The sequence below is a fragment of the Podarcis raffonei genome, chromosome 5 (genome assembly GCF_027172205.1).
Source record: "Podarcis raffonei isolate rPodRaf1 chromosome 5, rPodRaf1.pri, whole genome shotgun sequence".
NCBI classification, from domain to species: domain Eukaryota; kingdom Metazoa; phylum Chordata; class Lepidosauria; order Squamata; family Lacertidae; genus Podarcis; species Podarcis raffonei.
Window position 1 is genome coordinate 59,226,120 of NC_070606.1, and position 23,028 is coordinate 59,249,147.

A 23,028-nucleotide genomic window follows, 5' to 3' on the forward strand; every position below is an offset into this window, starting at 1 on the left:
CCAGACATGGTCTGAGGTTCTATGAAAAGTGCTGAAATGTCTTATTTTGCATGGACTTTCCTTTTTGAACTGTGCTCAGAAATAGTGCTTGTGAGGAGTACAAGATTAGAACTGCCTGTGGAGATACCTGGGGACTGGAAGTAGCAGAGTCATTACTGCCTGAGCCACTGGAGCTGATGGAAGGGGAGCACTTGAGTGGTCAGTGTGTGTGTGTGTGTGTGTGTGTGTGTGTGTGTGCGTGTGTGTGTGTGTGTGTGTGAGAGAGAGAGAGAGAGAGAGAGAGAGAGATGAGGCATGTGGTAGAACATCATTATCTCATTGGCTGCCCAATATATAGGTAATATGAGGGTGAAATCACCAGCACAATCCCTAACGAGCATGGACAGTGTTTCTAGGATGCTCTTTGTGTATAGCAGTTTTTAAAAAATTGAGAGCAAGAGTTCCTTGGCTTGCAACTATTTATATATGCCCACTGAAAACATCTATAATTTATCCTTTTCTTAGTTTAGATTCTGCTCAAAATGGAAGGATATTGCAGGGGTCTCCCCCTCACTGCTTTATGAACATTCACTTCATAGACATTGTTAATGGCTATGAGATTTCAATCGCCCCACTTCAATCCACCCTTTAACTAAGGGCAAGCTGTGAGCAAATGTCCATTTGGCAAATTAAGACTTGCCAGGCAAAGCACGCTGCAGCAGCAGCATTGAGCAAGCTCCAGGAGCAGAAGCCAGGAGGTAGGGGATGTGGGGGGGGGGATCCTGAGAGCCAGACAGAAGTGCTGAGATATGCTTGTTTTTGCTTTGGTTAAAACATTAACAAGATTGCTCTGAAAGCTTTGCAAGAGGTTGGCTGCCAAAATTAAATGTTTAGAATTTAAAAGCATCCATTTTTATTAAAGTCTGACATATTGCTGGCTCTGGCTTCAGTATTGGCTCCTACAGATGAGGAGAACTGGGCACTGAAAGACCAAGACCAAAGGTTGGCAGGGTGGCCAAGATGCAAATGAGGGCACGGTTCCTGCACCTTTAATGGTTATGCAGAGCACAGAATTTCAACAGGTACAGTTTGCATGTTATTCTCTCCTCCACACAACTATTTATATAGGTATAGGTGCCCTGCCCTCATCTGCATCTTGCCCCCCTAAATATGGGTGCAAGGAGGCTATTCTGTATGCAAGCATCCTAGGAGAAAAGAGGTGCTAGAACTCACCTGAACTCAGTTCTGGCACCTCTCAGGTGGGCACCATTGCCATTATAAAAGAACAAGGGAGACATTCGTGTTGAGTTCTGGCACCCCCACCCCCCGAAAAATAGTACTGCTTAGATCACACATAAGTTAAAAAATAGGGACATCCACTTCCATGTTTTGTGGTACATACCCCCTCCCTCCTAAGATTAGGTCATTATAGGCAGTTAAAATATTTGTCTTCTGGCTTCTGCCACTCCACTTAAGACCTGGCAACTCCAGAGTCTCAGAGGCAGCTAAATTGATGGCAAAGACAGCTATAAATTAACCATTATAAAATTTATTCAAGTGCTCCATATAGATCTGTCGAAATTCTCCACCACAAGCCCCATCTTAGTCTCCCTCATTAGCGCTAAACATATCCTGTCTCTAAAGAGTCTGAGCCGGCATCAGGTGGAAGGAATGGAGGAAAATCCAAGCGGAATTAGCAGAGATGAAAAGCTACAGCTGTCTCAGACAGGGGTCATGGCTCAGAATAAGGAAGACCCCACTGCAGATAGATTTGTGCTAACTAATCTAGAATCACTAATTCACAGCTCTGAGTTCTTTCTCTTTCTATGGCCTCTGCAAGCAGCGACATAATTTCCATATCTCTCAAGGGACAAACCACTGCCTAGGAGGCAGCTGTGGTTCCAGACAGGATAAAAGGAAGGCCAGTCAACAAAATAATCAAACCCAAGTTTTGCCTTGGGCCTAATGCACTGCCTCTAATACTATGCTGTGTGAAGACATGAGTGCTGCTGGGGAAAAAACCAGTGTGCAGTAGCAACAGAAAGAGGGAATATTACGAAGTACCCCTAAATTCAGATTTTGCAGTATTGTAGCCTGCACCTGAGAATGGAAGCTCTGTTATGATCTGGAAGACAAGGAATGAACCACCTGCAATGTGTCCTGCTAAATACATTGGCAGCTGTCTTCTTGGCATCCTTCCTTATCACTTGTAAATTTAAAAGTAAAACACAAGAGCATCAGACTCTTTCTGGAAGTGTTAAGCCAAGACGCCTAAAATGTCACTCTTTCGTTTTCCCCACATAGCTAATAAGGAAGTTTCAGTGGGATCAGGCTCCCACCAGAAAATAGTGATGATGTTAATCTTTTTCCCCTCCCGCACCTGGACATCAGAAAGAAGTTACACCTTTAGAAGGCATTTCTCAGAGATTTAGGACAATCTCTTCCTGGCTGGCATGATTTAGAAACTTTTAGCACCCAGTGCTTTCGGGAAGACAATATTTTAGCCTTTTATTGTAAATATTAAACTCAGATTTGGTCGTAAAAGCTGCTACTAGCCTGCTCAAAGTTAGGGGCTTCTTATCTTCAAGGGTTGGACTCTATCTCCCAGGATCTTCATTAAGGTTGTAATCTGTGACTCTCAGATCCACCCACCCACTCTGCAGGTGTCAGAAACTGCGTCCTCTTTTTCACAGAACAGGCCATATGCCCCTTTGTTACACTACCTCATTTTATTTTTCCTTGTTTTTGTTCCTTTTGCCGTACCAGAATGGTTCCAGGGTGACACTACCAAACTCTCCTCTGCATCCCTTACCAAAATACTCTGAGCCAGTGTTCTTAAGCTGGCAACAGATCTTTCCCTTCTCCATGCTTGTCCTACTGCTCTAAAAATCCCTCCCCACCCCGTGCATTTTTTTTGCCTTTACCTTCCCATTTCTTCCAAACAGATTTGTATAGCACATCCTCAGCAGCAATTTTCTCCACCACATTTCTCTCTTTTATGCTCACAAACCACTTCAAGCATTTCCACTATTAAAAAAAAATTACTTCCCTGTTTTCTGTTAAGAAAGCCAAATAGCTCATACCGTTAGTTGCTTCAAGCTCTCCAGAACTGAAATCCTTTTCCTTTGCCAGTCATCCCAAACGTTTTCCTCATTTGTTAATATTGCCAAATTGTGTTCATCTTCTTTTTCCAAAGTGTGCTGCACAAGCCCCCTCCTGCAGTTTTTGTGGTAAGGCTGGTGCTTTAGAATGATTTCCTTTTATTGCTGTGGCCAGGCAGCTTCCCCCCTCCTTAATTTCTTGTTAGCATTCTTCTTTTGCTGCATATTTCTGCGAATTGAAAGCTTGCACCATTAGTTTTAACCCTTTTATTAGCTTTAAACTCATTTAAACTTAGCCTGTTGTTAGTGTGTTGTGAACATCTGCATCAATTGAATCTGCTTAATAGCTTTCAACAAATATGTTACAGTAATTCCTTCCGATACAAAAAATTACTTGAGATTTCATTGTCCATGATGACCCTTGGAGTTCCAAATTCCAGAGTGTGTTCAGGCTCAAGCACAAAAGATCCTAAAAATAGGGGCCAAGGTTGCATGTGCAAGCTTGCATTGCGTGCACACTGCACACTTCATAACAGAGACCTTTGACCCAAACCACCTTGAATTGCTTGACATGTAAAAAAAATATGTGCATATAGTGAGGGTAGCATCTTCCCCCAGCCAACCTTTTGTCACATGCATCAAGGGATATGCATTCAAACAGGAAGTGTGCAGTAGAAAAATGACATTGTGTTGTATCCAAAGCTGAGTGAGGGACATTCCACTTGCACAATGAGACTTCTTCTGCCTGTGCTCTCCCCACCCTCCCCAAATCTGCTTCAGGGAGATGCAGGGGGGAGTTCAACCGTGCAAGCCAAAGTCTGTTGTGCAAGAGAAATGACAGTGTTGGATACAAACGACAATCCAAGATGCTTCCAACTGAGTCAGATAAACCCAAAGGCATCAATTCATAATAATACCAATCACTATAAACTAGGAAGTACATCCTAAAACAAAGGGTACTCCTATAACAAACTGAGAACTAACTACAGAATGCAGATTGGAAAGGGGGAAGCGCAGAAACACACACCTTGCTGAAAAGAACTCTCATGACCTATGTCAAGTGCTCTGAAGCAAAGACTATGTCGTTTGTGTATTTGGTACAGCGGCAAGCACAGCATTAGCACCAAGAAAATGTTAAGAGTAGTAATAATTTATTACCTCTCCCCCAAAAGAGCACAAAAAGATACACTGCACACAATAGAGTGATCAGAGGCGCCACACCCCTCCCTGGCCCCTTACTGCCAAATTCTATATACATCATCTTACAGGTGCTATTTCAGCAGCAAGGTGTTCATAGTGTTTCTTCTAGAGGGGGAAAAAAGAATTCTTCCTTGAAATTCTGGCCTCAGAGTCCACTGCTAAGCATGGCTGAGATCCATCCACGTACTGGGGAAGGGAGGTTCTCATCGGAGTCCAAAAAGAACAGAGGAATCACACAAGATGGCAGTCTGTTCTGAATAATAACCAACATACACCAGGAAAGAGCCCAGTAAGGGTGCCTGTATACCTGCTTGCCGAATCCTGTTGGCATCCATTGGACATGGTTCTGCAGCCTGGAAGATAATATGCAGGTAGGAGACAACCCCCTGCAACAGATACTGTGCCAAATACTCCCAACGTTTTAATTAAGAATTCAGACTCTAAATTTTAGAGCTCATCTGATTGAGATTTCCAGTCTGAGTACAGTACCAAAGGTATGACCAATTCCTGGCTTCCCAACAGAGCACAGTCCTATATTTCTAGAAAAAGGATAACAAAAATCTATGGGACAGCTGACTGAACAAACATGTCCTGTAATCTGCCGTTGCAGCCCTTGGTGGACAAGAGTATAGAACAGAATGCCAGAGATGTAGAACACTGATTTGCCCCATCCCAGGCTTCTTTTCCCCTAAAATGCTGCGAGATACACCCAACTAATTAATTCCCTACTTCTACCTATGCAATGAAGCACTTTATCGGAGCACAGAGAAGGTAGACTTTGACAGAGGAAGGGAAGGTGAGCTAAGCAGTTCCTGCTTCAGTCAATGTGAAATTTGGCATAGGCAGTGTACGTGTTGAATGAACTAGACACTGAAAATGTGGATAGGAGCACTTGGTCACCATATCCGCACCTTGGGGATCTAGGAGTATCAGGCCAGTGGAGAGGTGCTGAAGAACCTAATGTAGGAGCTTAGTTAACCTACTGGAATCAGGGGGAAACGGGTTCCCTCTGATACACAACAACTGTATTAGCAATAAAAGCAGAGGGCACTCTCTTTTATTGGTCCTATGGGGTGGGGGTGGGGAATCAATGGCATATATTCATATCCTTAATCTCCAGAGTCTTAGAACAGGGCAGTAGGAATAGCAGAGGTGAGCTCATAGAGGTAACCTCTTAGTTCAGGAACTCCGGAGACCAAGTGTTTTAGGCAGGACACTGCGAAACCTCTTGAAGAGAATCTCTTGGAAGCACCATTCAGTCAGGAGGCCCTAACTCAGAGTGAAGGGCAGAGACTTCAGCTGGTAATTTCCACACCAGTTTGAGATGGGACTGGCAATACACATGGGCAACAGATGCAACGCACCCAAGTCAAGCAGATAACTTATAGACAGAAGTTCAGTCAATCTGCCCATTATTATAAAGGACTTAGTTCCCATGGCCTGCACTACTTTCTCTTCCTCGGCATCTGTCCATCATCAGACAGGCTGCAGAGGATCAGAAGGATGAGCTCTCCCAACAACACTGTTTTGCTCTAATTTTGCTCACTTGGGGGAAAACTCTTACCCCTGCACAATAGTTGCTGCACAGAGAAAAGCGAGAAAAAGTGGTAACTACATATTCCTCTTCCTCACTCCCAACTCCACAGTGTAGTCAACATCACCAGTTCTCTGTGCTCAGGAATGTGGGACAAGTCCAGTTCTTCCCTTGATGATTCCTGGGGGAAACCACACAAGCACTAGGGATAGACCACCCCACAATCAGGAGTTACAGCCAATGCTGGGGAAAGGGACTCAGTGATGCCAGGACTGGCCAGGAAGCAGGATGGTAACTCCGCTTCAGGAGATGGTTGAGAATTCTTTAAGCAAGGTCTCCTGGCTGAGAGTGTTGAAGGCCAGATTTCGCCGGACATTGATGCTGATGGATCGAACCTGTGTGAGAGAGAACAGTCATTTCATATACCACTTACACAGACCAGCACCTCTGGCACTGAAGGAGACCCCTGATAGGTGAGCTTTTGTTGAAACGTGATTGGCTCAGGGAAGAAAGCCTACCAACAAACTAAGACTTTCAACTACCACAAGGATGTTCAGTCAGATCAAAACAGCTTATGAATCTCTCTCATGCTGCTTGCAATCTACCCAGGTGCAGAGATGGCTGAAAAATTTCCTTCCTCAGTCTATCTTTGTGTCTCGGGTGGTTCAGAGCTTGTGGGCCAAGACAGAGCTCTCAGGAATTGGGTGCATTCAACCCAGAGGTAAATTGGAGGAAGGATGTGGTGGTGAGGTCAGGATTAGAGCTAGTGGAGGTGGCAAGACAGAGTGGGAAATTGGCTAGATGCAAGGTTGGCAGGACTGTGAACAGCTCCCAGGCATGCAACTTTCAGTACACAACTGAGCCACAAGTGGTGCAAGCCCTGAGTCCTGGATGGATGTTTACTGTTTTGAAGTCTCCTGCACAAGCCAGGAGAAGAAACTTAAGAGCTTGTACTCTCCTCCTTTCTCTATGTTTTTAAATGGAATTCACTGTAATGATATGTGGCAAGGACCACTGGTTTCAATGGTTTTAAAAGAGGACTGGGAAAAGCCATGGGTGATAGGTCTGTTAAGTCATGACAGCTGCCTTCAGGGACACTGTAAGAAACAGAATGCTGAACTAGTTGAACCTTTTGTGTTTCCATCTAGATCACCTTCTATTTGTAGTCATAGATAAATGTACATAATTCTCCATAAAAATTCTGAACACAGCAATCAAAATAAACAGTGCAGACCTGGGACATTTCCATAATTTAATGTTGAACATGTTTGGTTCAGAGTATGTACCCCCTTACTATTAAATAGGGCAGCAGATCTTAACTGGTAAATAATGGGATTTTGTCAACATACAACCAAACCAGGTCAATTGGATTCTTCCCTTCTGCTTTGATAGCAAACTCAGGAAATACACAAAACATTTATTGTAGTTCTCAGAGATTGGCTTGTAAGAGGCTCAAGAAGTCTCTAGAGAAATAGGGATTAAACTGGTTGCATTTGTTCAATCATCAGATGAAGAATAATGACGAAAGCTTCCTTGTCTTCATTCAACTGGGAAGAGAGTCCATTTGAACATTTCTGATAGAAAAACTGGAGGAAGGAAGACCGCTGGCAATTGTGTTAGCTATACTCAGTGAAACTGAATCTAAACTACTAGCATTTAGGAGGATGGACTCTGGAAAAAGTATAATCTCAGAAAATTGGAAAAAGCAAATCTGCATTTTAATCAAGGGAAATGTAAAGTTAGTGAACAGCAGGGCATACTGAGCAGCAACAATTCCTGAAAGAGGGGGGGGGGAGAACTTAGGCAGCACACACAGCTGATGCACAAAAAGTAGCAGAGAACATGGTACAAGGGAAGGGGAATATGCCACCTGCTTGTATGAATGCACAGATCAGGAAAGCCATGGCTGTTTCTGAACATGGCTGTTTCAAGCTTCTGTGTTTGGCAATTTCCCTCTTGGGAAATTCAAATGAAAAACCACCCTTATTCATGTTCTGTCAATGGAACTATTGGAACATGCTCATCTGATGAGCTGCTGGCAGGTTCAATCAGCACGAGATTTCTCTGGCTCTCTCCTTTAGGAACATGCAAAAAAAGAGTGCAAGAAGCCCTGAGATGAATGGAGGTAAAACCTTCTTTCCCTAATCATGTCTCGCCAGCATCCTGTTCAAAGTGACCTAATGAAAAGTACACCAGTTTGTCACCTGTGCCAGTCATATTTCTGGATAATAAAAGGGACTTTCTGGCTGTGCTGTGGCTGCTCTGCAAAGTAGACATGGGCCAAGACTTTGAGGCTCCTACTCACGAGCTGAAACTCACCAGTTCTTTAAAGAAAGCAGCTTCTTTGTGTTGCTCCGAGTAACGTTCATATTGGTCCAGCCCATCCTGCAACTTTAGGGTGAGGGTGTCATAGTTGGAGCGCACCACTTCCAAAACCTGCACCAGAAATACACAATGGGAAAGAAGAATCAGCTTGTTGAAAATTGTTCAATCTACAGCATTCAGCAGTGAGGGTATAGGAATCCTACTGCCTTAATGGGAAATGAGGATGGAAGAGGAATCTGCCAAACTTGGAGGAGCTCTGCCAAGTAGATCTATAAAAATGTGCTGCCTAGCACCTCGAAGATGCTCTCCACAGGTGCAATCTATGCACGACACAACAGAGAATGGGGCGGTGCAGTGGAATGAATAAATGTTAATGTGCTGCAAGGTCACTTCTGAATAGTTTTGTCAGCAATCCTGCTGTTGCTAGAACAGGCTGCCTCCTCTGAAAACAGGCTCCTTCCTTGATTCTGTTTGTCAGGTTTACTGGCAGTGAGGAAAAAATCGCCAGCAGTAACAGCTATCTACAGATTCAATTGGCCATTTTCTTGCATATGTGCCGAGGTTGCGATGGGAATAATAAGTGTTTGAAAGCCTAGACCTCAAGCACAGAGATCAGACCCAGGAGGAAGAATAATTCACTCCCGAATGCAACTAGCTACTAGGGACTGAGCATAATAGAATAATACACCCTCTGCCAGACAGTTAAATAGAAAGCTATCACCACCGCTCCATGAATCAGAACTCTGTCCTCTTGCCAACTGTACAGATTCAAGTCATCTGCAATTAACCACAGAAAGAAGGTGAAGTGTACTTGAAAGGGAAGGAGGCTCTGAACAGAGCTGTCTTCTGAATGTGTGCTTCAAGGCAGTGTGTACAAGGTTCTCACCTGTTTAGCTTCTTACCATGACACATTGAAAAAGCTACCATGATCTTATTTTTAAATGCCTGAGGAGGCAGTGAGAATGCAAGAGTTTGCACACACAAGTTCTCAACACTGGGTTTTTTTAAATTAAAAAAAGGCATATTAAGTTTAGTATCAATTACTTTCCTTCCATATTTAAATGGTTGTCTGTTCCTGGGCATTGACCTGAAGTCTCTGACATCATTTCTGGGTGGGCTTTCTTGCTGTTGTGCAACACATTAAGTCACATCAGCCTCCTACTGCTGCACATGAAGTTCTGTTGCTTAAGGGCATTCTCAGTAGTGACCTCCCCACCCATCTGTGAAATGTTCTCCCCAGGGAAATGCACCTGGTGCCATCATTATTACTCAGACCGTTGCTAATCGTTGGCTCCTGTGGTGATGGTCACCTTTAGCGGGGGTGGATAAATGCTTTAAGTATTTTGGATTTCATTGTTTTAAATTTTCTGGTTTTAATTGTTTTATCTGTGGTCTGTTATCTTGTTAAGTTGCTTTGAGACTTTCTTTTGTGCAAATCAACTAACAAATATAAGTAATAACAACAACTCCAGCAGCAAACAGAGGCGTGTATTCCAAGCCTCTCAGGAAAAAAACCTCAGAAAGAGACAAAGCTTAATTGTCCCTGTTGGATTGGCACAGCTTTTAAACAGATCACCTCACTTTCTGAAGATATGTAAGCCTCAGTTTGTGGGCAGAGATGGCACACCAAAATACCTGTTAGGAGTGTTGCAAAAAGAGAGGTCCAGCAGGCAGGGGAATAGCTGCAACGGTTTTTAAGCCAAGAACATGGCAGGGAGCAGCTCTTCCACAAATCTCAGTTCCCCATTCTTACACTCTGTTGAGGACCATTATTTATACCCTCTTTGTTATTAGAAGCCTGGCATTTACAGTGGTTTCGCCTGAACCGTCTTCTCTTTCCACAAGCGACAGATGCAGTTTAGAATTTATGTAATTTGAAGATCTAGGCTGAGGCCACTCACAGCAGGAACAGAGCTGGCTCCTTTGATAAATCTGCTTTGTTCTTCGTTCAGATATACCCTGCTCCAGATTTCTCTGCAGCTTGTCCCCCCCCCCCGAAGTAGCAGCTACCACCCTGCTACTGCCTGCCATATCTTAGGGATGCAAGATGTGGGTGGTAGTGTGAGGTCAATCCCTGAACAAGCTGCAACTTGTGGCAACAGTCTTGCACATTACCAATTTCTCTGCACCTCAGTACGTAGGAACAACACTTGACTTGCAAGTGACAATCTGCAATACAGGAGGCTGTCTAAGTGAGCATTCACATTACAGTTGCTATGGAGCAAATGAAGGGTGTCAGTCCAAGAATTTTTAGGAACAGGCTGGTTTTGTCCACTTGGTGGAAATCCTCACTGTCAAAGATTTAGACATGTTGTTCTCATGAACCAAGAGCCCATGCATGATGTTCTCTGCAAAAAATGAATTATTTCCCAATCATTCCAAAAGACAGGTTTTTGTCCATGTATAGAAGAAACATGGATCTTATTAAGCAACTTGTGAGAATTTAAGCTCTTGTGCTTGTATGGTCAAATACAGTTTTGCAAATAAGAAGATCAGGTAACTATTGCAACTCAGCCATGTTGTGGTATGTTGTTGTTTCTGGAACTACAGTCAGAGATGCTGATCTGAGGCAGGTACCAGACCTCTTGCACAGTGAGTTAAAAAACAAAGAAACATCTATCTCAGCCACATTGGTATCCTATTAATATGGAAGGCAGAGACAGCATCCAAAACACATCACCAGTATGATAATTGAATGAACTTCTTGAACTATCAAGGGAACATAGAGGTGCAAAAAGGCTGTTTCTGATGGAATAAAATCCTACTGAATTACTGAGAGACTTTATATTTTATAGTGTTAGAATACATTTCCTGATAAATCAGTATTGGCTTTCCTAATATAAACATCACATGGCAGGACAGAGTCTCAAACAAAGATGTGCTCTTCCAAGCCAACATTCTCAGCATGTTCACACTTCTGTCTCAGTGACATCTACACTGGCTTCGTCTTGGACACAGAATGGAAGATGGCAGGATCCCCAAGGAGCTGGCTCCAGGCCTGCTGGCAGATGATGTTATAAAGATGTCTGCAAACATGATATGAAGGCTGGCAACATTAAAACTGCAGTGTCTGGAGACAGTCAGAAGTGACAAGAGGAGAAATGACCGCTGGGAGGACCAGAGAGAGAAGAAACACCATAGTACACATGCATCAGCAGAAGTGAACACCTTCATCTGCCCCAGCTGCATCAAAACATGTTTCTCATATTGGTCTCTACAGCTACAGCAGGTGCTGTAACTCTCCAACAATTTGACTTACCCCAATGGCACACTCTTCCATTGTCTATCGAGATGGATGGATGTCAATAATATAAAAAGATGGTGTTTGGGGTGTGTGTGCTATGAATGTGCCTGATTTGGGTAATCAGCACTAAAAAAATTCAGATTATTATATTCTGCATATCAGGAACACTTCTATATAAAACGTCACAGGTTTTAACCATTCTATGCACCCATCAAGGGTACTTCGGGGTGGGGGCTATAGTCTAAATGCTCTTTCATGAGTCACATTTCTTGTGCACATGTAAAGATAGCCTATTTGTTGCAACATTTGAAAATGATGTACCTTGTGAGGAAGGAACCCATTAGATTCTTGCTTTAAGAAGGAACTTGTAACCATTTTCAAACAGGTATGTATTGTTGAAGATTAGATCTATCTTTCACTATGTTATCACTGAATAGGCCTTCACTTCATGACCTCTCTTATAGGTTTAGTAACAAGAAAAAATAAACGCCCCACGGCAAGGAAATAATTGTAGCTCTGGGGACTGTGGAACTGCATATATGGGAAATCGAAAAGTGTTAAGATTTTAATAGCTACCTTGGAAACAAGGAAGGTTGTGCAATTAGTGCCCCTATTTTGCTTTCCCCCCTCCTAATTTGAGCACACAAAGGGGGTCATACGAACTCGCAGTAATATCTGTCATGAGGTTATTTCAGAAACAGCTGAGAAGATAGGCCAAAGATGCAATTGCCTTAGTTTCTTTTGAAAGTGGCAACTTATATTATCCCTGTAACAGAAAGCTGATGGAAGTTATAGTCCAAAACACATCTGGCACGCACCAGGTTGGGGAAGACCATCCTAACTAAAGCCCTTTCAAAGCAAAATATAATGAATTGCTAGACCTGCAGTGTTTACCTTCCAGAATACAGCTAGATGGGACAGATCAGCCCAATGAGTTTGATTTAAACAGCTATTTCCTATGCATTCTTCCAAAACAAATAAAGTTAATTAAGCACTGTATGTCACAAAAATGGTCCTACACTTAACATGCCCATCCATTATCCAAAAGCATGCCTCTGGAAACTATTAGCTGCTAATATAATTTCTTCCTGTAATTGAAAGACTTATCACTTTAACTGGAAAGCAGTGACTGCATCTGTACATAAAACAACAGATAATTGACAAATTTTACAAGTGTGTTCTAATTAATACAGAAAAAGCTGAAAAATTGTATCAGTCTGCAGACAGCATCTTAAGAATTTGCTGATGCAGCTGAAGACTCTGCTGGAATTAATTCCTAGAAGCAGCAAAGACAAAGTATGTAACTAAATAATTAGATGTTAAATAAAAACAAAACACTCAGCACATTTTGTAACTGTTTCTAGATATCTAGACTGTGACTGGACCACCCACAATATTCATCTGAGATCCATTAACAGTGTTCAGCTCAATTCCACCAAAATCCCAATTCCTCACTCAAGAGTAATTATGTACTAAATTAAATTTGCATACTTTCTGAACTATTGTGTAATTTACTGCAACACTTAGTCTTTCATAGTGTGCTGAACATTTAGGTGAGGCCTTGGGGAAGCGAGAAAGCAAGGTAAAAGGTAATATATAACTGCACAAATGACAAGAGAAGGGAATTGTGCATAAACACTACTCCTAACCAAGAGAAGCTTTGTCCAAGTTTCCATGGTTTCTATTTTTTTCTTAATCCTCCCTCAACTTCTTTTCAATTCAGCCTAATGTTCCTTAGAGCAATCCACACATTAACAAGCATTGTGTTATCTCAGCAAATGAAGAAGTAGTGAATGTATCTGAATCTAGTTTCATTTAAGGTATTTATTAAGGAACATGCACATTAGAACCATTACATGAATGGCCTTTCACAGTTATGGCTAGTGTACAGTGTCCATTCCTAGAAATTTCAGATCTGGCCATATGACACATGTCTTGGTTACATTTCATTCATCTAGACTACTGTATTTTCACTCTGTGGAGGGTTGCCTATGTAGAGTGCTTGGAAACTTCAGCTGGTTCAGAATGCTGCAGCCGAGATGCTAACTGGGGCTGGTTATAGGCAGTATGTGACTTTCTTCATATAACATCTTCACTGGCCATCAGTCTATTTCCAAGTGCAATTCAAACTGCTGGTGATGCTCAACAATGCCTTAAACAGCTTTGGTTGAGGTAACCCTAAGGACCACTTTCTCCCATACAAACGTGCCTGGGTTTTAAGATCTATAGAAGAGGCTCCTCTTTCTGTCCTGCCACCATTCATTTGGTAGAAAAAGGTCCTTTTTAGTGGCTGCACAGGCCCTGGAACTCCCTTCTTAGGAAGCCTTATTTCTCTAGCGATCTTTTGACAAGAGAACACCTTTCTAATTAGACAGGCTTTTGGCCAGTTCCACTGATCTGTTTCATCTACTGCCTGCCTTTTGTTAAACAGCCACTGCTTTATTGATCTGTTTTTTACTTGTTCTATATTTTGCATTGTATCTCATTTGTTGTTGTTATCTTGAACACTATTGTGTGGAAAGGCGGAATAGACATTTAAAGCAGTAGCCCTGGACTAAAACCAGCATCCACAATAGTTAAATAGTTAGCACCTGATCAAGTGAAGTGCCCTACTCCGTTTTATTGTAGAGGCATAGAACACACAATGCCAGAATTTGAAGCAGGAGACCACTTTTCCACAGACAAATATGCTAAGCTGTAGACAGAATGGCTAAGCAGGCTGTGGTTCATGATCCAAATTGAAAGGTTTTTACAGCAGTGCTGTTTCAGACTATCAGTTATCCGTACGACTAACCACAGAATCAAGTCATTCTCGTATGTTAGTTCAAGCAGATGGAGCTATCAGTTGAGTCTCACTACATTCTTCAGATAATGTACTACGGATACTAAACTCAACTAGCAGAAATTACAAATGAGTAGAAGTAGGACCAAACTGGGGGTGGGGGAGGGGAGAGGAGGAGGAGGAGGAGGAGGAGGAGGAGGAGGAGGAGAATCTTCTTATACATGGTATTTGGGGATGACAGGTTACTGTCCTGGAGTCCAGCTCCTCCCTCAGGCATGCCTAGCAAGTATGCTGTTAGAAATGATCTTAGGTTCTCTCTCTGTGTGGGTGGGTGTACCATTCTGGCAAATTTGGCTCTTTTTACTCTCTATTGTTTACTGTATACATTCATTAGTTCAGCTGGAAGGAACACATATGAATTAAGTGTTCATAGCTTTTAAAAACATCCCTCAGTAGCCAAAGTCAATGATTTGCATTAACCAAGGGCATACTTTCCAAAATAAACGAAATATTTGCCAAATTCAAAATTGTTCAAAACAAAATTGCACTGCCACCTGGGCCTAGTTTGCACTTTCAATGCAACAAAGAATTTCTGGTGACCGATAAAAGCATATCATGGGAAGTTTGTTGTAGTAATGGATGGCTTCAAGTATCCTCACATAGAATGGCTGCATATGTGTTCCACCTATGACAAAAGGTAAAATGTCTAGATTACCTAAATGACTGTGCTGTAGAACAGTTGGCCATCAACATGGATGGCTTTAAAATAGGATTATCATGAAGAAGAAGGCTGTCAATGCTACAAGCCATGATGGCTATGCTCTGCCTCCGTGGTTGGAAGCAGTATGCTTCTGAATATCAGTTGCTGGAATCCACAAGAGAGGCAAGTGCTTTTGCGCTCGGGTCCTATTTGCTGATTTCCCAACCAGCATCTGGTTGGTCAATGTGATGACTGGATGCTGGACTTGATGGGCCATTGGCCTGATCCAACAAATGCTTCTTATGTTCTTAAGATTTCATGTCCATTTCCAGTTTCTTTCAGATGAAGGTGATACACAGCTGCTCACCATCAACTCTACTCCTCACTGAAGCAGGGGCAAGAGCTTGTCCGACATCATCCTGAACTTTGGGTTGTGCTGCAAGTGCCTCCAAAGAATAACTTGATAGCAGAGGGAAACCTCTGCCCTTCTCCCAAGCTCAGAGCTAGAGAGGGAATTGGGGCTCATACTCACCAGAGAGAGGAGCAACACTCCCATGATAAGTGAATTTGGATAGCGTTCTATTACATGAAATTCTGAGGCTAACAAGAATATACCCCTAAATGGCAAGTAAATGGCTTTGACAGAATTAGAACAATATTGTCCTTTTCTTCCTGATCCCTCCTCTCTGATGGAAAAGAATAACACCTTGGGAGAATTATCAGAGACAGAATTAGAGCAAAACTGTCCTATTTGTTCCTCTAGTGGAGAGGAACAACACGTTAGGAGTTTTTGGGCAGTATTTCTTACATTTTTTTAACAAACTGGATCTTGCAACCAAAGGATACATAGCATTAATAGAAATGGGTGGGGTGGAACAGGCACTCTCATCTTCGAATGAAGAGCTAATAACTTATTAGAACACCAGAATCTTGTTGACACTTTCTATTTTACATTTTCTTTCATGGGAATGTTCCTAACCAAATCATAAATGTGACCAACACCATATTGTAGGGATTTTGGATACAGAGATTAGGACTCAGGCTCGTTAGCCTCCAAAAAGGGATGCATGTGTCCTCTTCCAGTCAGATGTAAGGCAAGGCAGGAGCTGCAGAACCATGGATAGCTCTGAGCAAGCAACTTACTCATTCAACAAAGGTTGAGAGCAGACTGAGTCTTCTTTAGTCTCTGCTACCCAGACTGCCTTTCCCAGGCTCCTTGCCTTTGTGGATAACTTTAGATTTTAAAGTGTCAATCCTCTGCCTGGAAGACAGGCACTCTTCCTCTGTTCCATAGCCTCCTGCCTATGTTCCTCCCTGTGCTGCTATTGTGAGAGGCATTTTGTTCCTCAGGCTCAGGGGGAAGGCTCCCATTAGGGTCTTGGCTCTGGTCCTACAGATCCTGGTGGTGTGAGAGATTGTTCTGGGTGCTCCCGTCAGTCAGCCTCACTGGTCTTCCAATCTCCAACAGCAGGCTCAGAGCCCTAAATCTGGTTCAGCAACTTAGCTGCAGCCTCTGCAGCCTCAGAGTCTGGTTTGCTGCTAGACTCTAGAGTCATGACACAGCCAGGACCCCAAGGCCAACACAGCTGGAAATCTGGGGAGAAGATCATCTTTCATTTGCTTTACTGCACAGTAGACAACATTATTGTTGCAATACCCCAAGAGGCTAGCAAATCACTTCTCCACACAGCCCAGATCCTCGTGAGGACACAGCAAAATGGTCTAGCAGTAGTTCAAAGTTACCAACTAGAATAGGCCTTGTGCTGTGCACTGTTCAAGACTGTAGAGGGGGCAGGGACCACAGTCTGACATGGGCAGAGTTTCAGTGAAGAGGAAAAATGATGTGGTTGGAGATGGAGAGGAGAGTACAAAAAACCCACAGTTCCTCCACCTAGGTTTACTCTCAGATTTTGCAAAGATGCAAGCATGTATTAGCAACGGCAGTAATTTCCCGCTGGCTCCCAGCCTGGCCATTAAATGGGCTGAATTTAAAAGTGTTTTAGCAGCACGACACCCATTCAAGTCAATGAGAATCACGTGGCTACAATTCACTAGGGAAAATACCATTTATGCTGCTTGCACTCCTTTTGCTTATTCAATCCAGGCACATTAGCACTTCTCTCAAACCACCCCCCCATTCTCAAAAATTATTGTTCTTTTAAACAAACACTATTGTTTCTTTATTCCCTATCATTCCAAAGCAGTACCAGTCCTTTCTTCAACAGTTGCTACGGCAAAATTAGTGTTATAACCCATAGTAAGGTTAGTTCTGGATCACGAGTACTACTACCATGATTTGTGTAACAGGTCACTGAGGCTGGGCACCAAGATAAATTGCTTCTTAGGACTACAACTGACAAAAAGGGAGCACAATAACATCACGGGGCATCTTCAACAGATGCAAACTGCAGTTAGGAAGTGGGAAGGCAAAGCTCAAACAGGCAATGGTGATCAGAAGGAAGGATCACTGGCGCAGGTGCAGGAAGGGTGAGATAGCTCTCACACCAGAGGATATCACCTCCAACTGAACCTACTCCCGTTGCTTAAAAAATTGTAAGCTTCCATAGAGCAAAACTGAAAAGGGTCTATGTTATATATTGAGATGCTTTGTTTAATCAAAAGGTCAATACACTTTTCCTTTTTATTTAACTGAATTTATCTCCCCCACTTCCACAGCAAAATGCAGATGATCTTGCCTACAGAATCCATAATAGTTACCACTCCCCGTTTTTATGCAGAGCACGGGGGGGGGGGCACAGGTACAACCCAGGGAGTTAATGTCTGAAGCAGAAGAGAACCAACAGTTGGTTTGTTTTTGTTGTTAATCACAGCAGGGATGGTCCTCAGGCTTTTGAACAAGTTCCAGCTCCGGTAATTCAATCCCGATTCCCTAAAGTGCACCCTGCAGATTTAATCAGGGGAGCAATTCGTTGCTGTACCCTTCATGATACCACTGCCAATGCAAAACATCTGCCAAACCCCACCCTAGAGGCTGCTGCAGGTCCAGGCAAGGCAGCTGACTTCTCTGTGCTGGGCACACACATGCAAGCCTGATAGATTTCTTCTGGATGAAATTACCTTTACAAAACAAAGAGCCAGTATTAACCTTTGCCCCTACAGTGCAATCAAAAAGCTTTTAGAGACTTGGGAGCTGCAGACCCACTCTTGGGAATGGACAGACAAGTCCCAGATATCTGTGGGGCAATGTGAGGAAGCACATCTCTTAGGGGGTGGGGGAGGGGCAGCTCAGAGGACTCCCAATGAGAGGGGAGAGGAGGCTGAGGGAACACTCCACAAGTGAGCGTGTTCGAGAAAGAGTGAGAGGGTGCCAGCTCTGCAGGCAAGGGGTGACATAACTCAAAAAGGTTGAAAACCTCTGATCTAGGCATATGGCTCCCCATCAAGGATGAGGGAATGAGTAGAACTGTAAGCCCTGATAGTGAGGTAGGCTTTGGAAAAGATAACCCTTCATGGCCATGAGCAAACTTACATGCTAGTCTCATCATTGCAACCTTTATTAAGTACAACTCAGAAGATAAGGGGGGAAAGTGCCAGTCAGGTTTTTCAAGGGTGTAAAAAGCACTGCCCCCCCCAACAAAAAAAGTTCTCAAGCAATGGTTAAGGCAGGAGAGAATAGTACTATGCATAACTATTAGACTAAGAATTTACAGCTAATACCCCAAAATCCACTTCTTCAATATCCCCCACCAAGTAGTGCACAAATCCAACATGCCAAACCATATCTGCTAAGGCTTGGGTGTGGACTCTGTAGGGGCTACTAAAGAAATGCTGGGTGGATCTTAAACAGTCATTCTGTTTAAGATTTTGGAAAGTGGTTACATCAGTCTCTCATGGGTATAAAGAAAACTCTGCCCTCCTCTTTACAAAGAGGCAGAGAATCAATAGGATTCCAAGTATACAATAAAAATGAGAGCAATCCTCTTTTATAGTGCCAGCCTTGGTGTCCAAATATCTGCCTTAAAAATAGACAGAGAGAAGAATTGTGCAGTTCTCTAGACTGCAGCCCAATGTTACAGTATTTACAGCCCTGAGTAACCTTATTTACATCCTGTATGTACATCCATGGGGAACCTCTGGCTGGAGTTGATGGAAGCTGCAGACCAACATATGGAAGGCCAGAGGTTGCCCACCACCCCTGGCCTAAATGAAAAAAGAAAAGAAAAGAAGCGGCACATTTAAATCATTTAAGATTTTCTTATCAGTGAAAGAAGCATTTCATAGAAAACATTTAGGAATGCTGGCCTGTACTGCCAACCAAATGTGTTACATGTGAGCCTAAAGAATGCTCAAGGCTCAGTAGTACAGTGTCTCCTTAAGTATGCAGAACCTGGTCTTCCAGGTTCAATTCCTGGTGTCTCCAGAAAGAGGTGGGAAAGACTCCCTTTCCTGGAGAACTATTACCAGTTGGTACAGACAAGGGTTGGGAAACCTCTGGCCCTCTAAACCCCATCAGCCCCAGCGAGCATGGCTCAGGGATGACTGGAACTGTAGCCCTGCAAAATCTTGAGGGCCACAGGTTTCCATCATTGGTGCAGAGAATACATGAGCTCAATGGCCTGATTCAATATAAAACAGTTTCCTATATTCCTGAGAGGGCCATCATTCTTTCTGCCTAACAATTCTCATGCAAGAATTAAAGTTACAGAGCTATAGCAAGGCACCAGGCATCTGAGAAGCCATTAGATTTAAAAAAAAAAAAAGGTTCAGGGAAGTGGCCAAGCACTAAGAACTGATCATTAAAAGGAAAGGTGGATCTGACCTGGTGGTGTGAAAACAGTACAATTTAAAAGTTGCTGGAAAGGCAAAGGGACAGGACAAAAAGCCCACCCTCCACACATGGAGAAATGAGATTTGATTTATTCCGTGACTCTGAGGCTTGTTCAATTTCCATTGTGAATTTCCACTGCATAAATTCAAGGGCTGCAAAAAGTCCCTGTTAGAAGCTGTCCAGAGCAATTGAAGGTGATGTGCACAATGATCTATGAACAGGCAGATTTCAAAGCCTCACTGGGGTATTTTAGCATATTTTTGCATATATGTTCAGCACACCAACCCTTCAGGAACATGTTGGGCATTAATTTACAAAATGCAATTAGATACAGCACATACACAACTCCTTACCGTCAATGATTTATCAATTTAGTTAGCTCCCTTCACTTCATCTGGTTAATTTCCTCTGATTACATAGCATTGCGTACAGAGACAAGCCTGTATTTCCTAAGTTTTAGAAGGATTAGATGACATTCAGAAATCATTTGCAAAAAGAACACAGAGGCTGCACAGCAGGGATTAATATGTTAGCTGCTTTTTCCTGTTTTAAAATCACTCATTTGCCCCAAGTCAAATAGTTCTCTTTATTATTTTCTTGTCTTTATTTTCCTATTGCTTAGTTCCCTGCTCCTAATGGACTTGCCCCATTATCCCTTCTCAGCAGAATCATGTCTAGGTTGTATTCAACATAGTGCTAAAGTGAAAGCTCCATCAGCACAAAGATTTCTGCTTGACCAATAGAACATTCTCTCCCTTTTCTCCCCCTGCATGCAGAGCCTTAGCTAGGTGATCTTGCGCCCCTGGCAGAACCGTCCAGATTGCACCCCCTAGCCATGTCCTACAACCCCCTCCCTCCACCCATTCAATTCACCCTCTATTTAAAACCATTTCTTATGAGGCAATACTCAATATTTATATTTATGAACATATTTTAAAGCTGATTTTGTGCGCCCCTGGCGGGGGTCCACCTCACCACCCCCTAGCTACAGCCCTGCCTGCATGCCCCCTAAATTTGTTCTAGGAGTTCCCCCAGCCCTCTGGAGTAGTTTAGGGGAGGGCACAGAACAGGAACAAGGGGGAAGAGAGGGGAGGAAGTCCTAGTGTGCAAGCAGAAATCCTTGCATTGACTGCATGTAGTAGCCAAAATACCACCCTCTGGTGATTTTGCCTACACAGAGATGATGCCCATAAAGGAAAAGCTGTGTATATCATTACTTATTTTTAAAGTCTGACACAAGTATTAATGTTGATGTGAATATATGATTTGGGAAGTTGACATGCAGAAGGAGACTTCCTCTTCTAAATTATCGTTTCTATACAAAACCCAGTATTTTAGCCTAACAAAGTCTTGAATCCTAGGACATCTGAGCAGTGATGTCTTCATCAAGCATTTAATTTCTTTTAGTAATACAGAGTGTAATTCAGAATCAATCCAATCAACAATTTTATTAACTTACTTCAACAGCAGAGCAGCACTAGTCAGACAGTCCAGGTGGGAAAGGGACAGGCTTAGAAGAATCAAGTGCTCACAACAATGTTCATGTTAACTCACTCTAAATGCCCAGACAGTTGAGAATTACAGGTGTTGTCACTGTGAATGGCACCTCTGAAGTCGTGCTGGACAGACATCAGCATAGCTTGGTGCTTTCAAAGACTCCACAACTATCTTTGGAAGACTGGCTTCAACATGTAGGGAGTCTATGATTGCTTTTGCCTCTTCATGGCTGAAGTGCTAGAGGCAACCCCCAATGCTGGTGGATGGGGAGGAAGTGTGCTGGCATCATGCCTGTTCCCCTGCCCCCACTCCCAACTTGATAGATGAAAAATGCAGTGAGAATTCACACCTCTTCCTCAGTGAAGAGGGCCAGGAGGAAGGAGGAGATCGTGGCTCTTTGCCTTCTTTTTCTTTTGTGAAGCACAGAGGAAAAACGATTTCTGGAATGAAACACGTGTCTAGTCCGTCGCTTCTGTCTTCTGACCTCAGAGGGGAGGAAAAAGGATGTTTCTCACTTCTCTCCTTCTCAACCATTTTAAACGATAGCCAAGAGTAACTTCTTCAGCCCATTAGGTTAGGTTTAAAACTTTCACTGCTGTGGGCAATGTTGAACTGTTTATAGTGTTTGGCCACTGTCAAAGGGTTGAGAAAATGATGATGCAACAAGTAGGAGTATTAGAAGGAGATCCTGTACAGTCGTACCTCGTTGCATCAGTCTCCGGTTGCATTTTTTCAGGATACGAACGCGGCAAACCTGGAAGTGTATACTTCCGGGTTTCACCGTGCGCACATGTGCATAAGCGCTCTGCGCGTCTCATGCATGCACAGAAGTGGCACTCTAGCTGCAGACTTTTCGGGGTGCAAACAGCACCCTGGAACAGATCGAGTCCGTAACTAGAGGTACCACTGTATAAAGCTTCTTAACATGCTGATACAAAGGGGGCACTGGCACAAGGCTTAGCCACAACTGCTTAGGTGATGAAATACAGTAATGGCACTGAGTAGCCAAAGGCTTCTGAGCCTAAAGATTCCAAAGGCAGTGTTGATGAAGAGTTCAAGAAGCGCTACAAGGCTGATGCCTTCACAATGTTGACAAACTAGGCAATGACAAGGACGGGCCAATTCAGAGAATTTGGAAGGGGTGGAAGAAGTCATGGCACATTTGGTTTAGCAATACCCCATCCGTACAGAGTTGGAGGTGGGGAAGAGAATGGGAACAACAACTTACAGAACTACCAAATGATGAGAGATCCCTTTCTGCTGCTGCTCACTATGCGGTCATAAAGAAACTGAGCCAAAAGGTGTTGGTTAAACTCCCCCACTCCATGTAAAGAACACCAAAATACCTGGGTAAAGAAGAGAGTGGTGGCACCTCTAATCTTCCAGAACTTTCTAGAATGTCCCACTTATAGACTGCACAGGCAGGTTTCCATATTTGGGATTGCACGGAATCCACAGTGCACAGCATGACCTACTTTATATTCCTGTATAACCTCCTGGAAAAGTAACTGCAGCAATTGTGACAGAGAAGCAGCAAGAGAGTTGTTTCATGCTGATAAAATAAAGCCCACGTCATGTCAAACTGCCTCCTCTGCACCAAAACTCATGATACCTTGAGCGTGGGTCAGAAAAGGCTGAGAGCTAAAAAAAAAATATGTTTTTTTTCAACTCTTCCTCTATGGGACAGCTATCTGTCCAGCTAAAGATTCAATCCTCTTTTCCATGTTGGCACTGAGACTAGATAGTGGGAAATTTTATGGGGTCAAAAAGGATTGTCAATTCTCTTCTTAGCCAGATTCTGGGTGCTTATAAAAACTTGGGACCCCATATTCAAAAGAAATATTAACCTGCTTGGGCATTAAGACATAGAGGAGACA

General features: G+C 43.0%; 1 protein-coding gene across 4 annotated transcripts in view; it reads right to left on the bottom strand.

Annotated features, from left to right (window-relative positions):
• Nucleotides 1-4,214: 4,214 nt before the first annotated feature.
• ARMH3 (armadillo like helical domain containing 3) overlaps nucleotides 4,215-23,028 on the bottom strand; it is a 122,921-nt gene continuing 104,107 nt past the window's right edge. For all 4 annotated transcript variants that reach the window (XM_053389453.1, XM_053389452.1, XM_053389450.1 and 1 more), the window contains 2 exons: nucleotides 8,134-8,250; nucleotides 4,215-6,209 (listed from right to left, as the gene is read on the bottom strand). In XM_053389453.1, coding sequence (XP_053245428.1) covers nucleotides 6,117-6,209; nucleotides 8,134-8,250 — 210 coding nt within the window. In that variant the 3' untranslated portion in view covers nucleotides 4,215-6,116. The remainder of the gene's footprint in view (nucleotides 6,210-8,133; nucleotides 8,251-23,028) is intronic.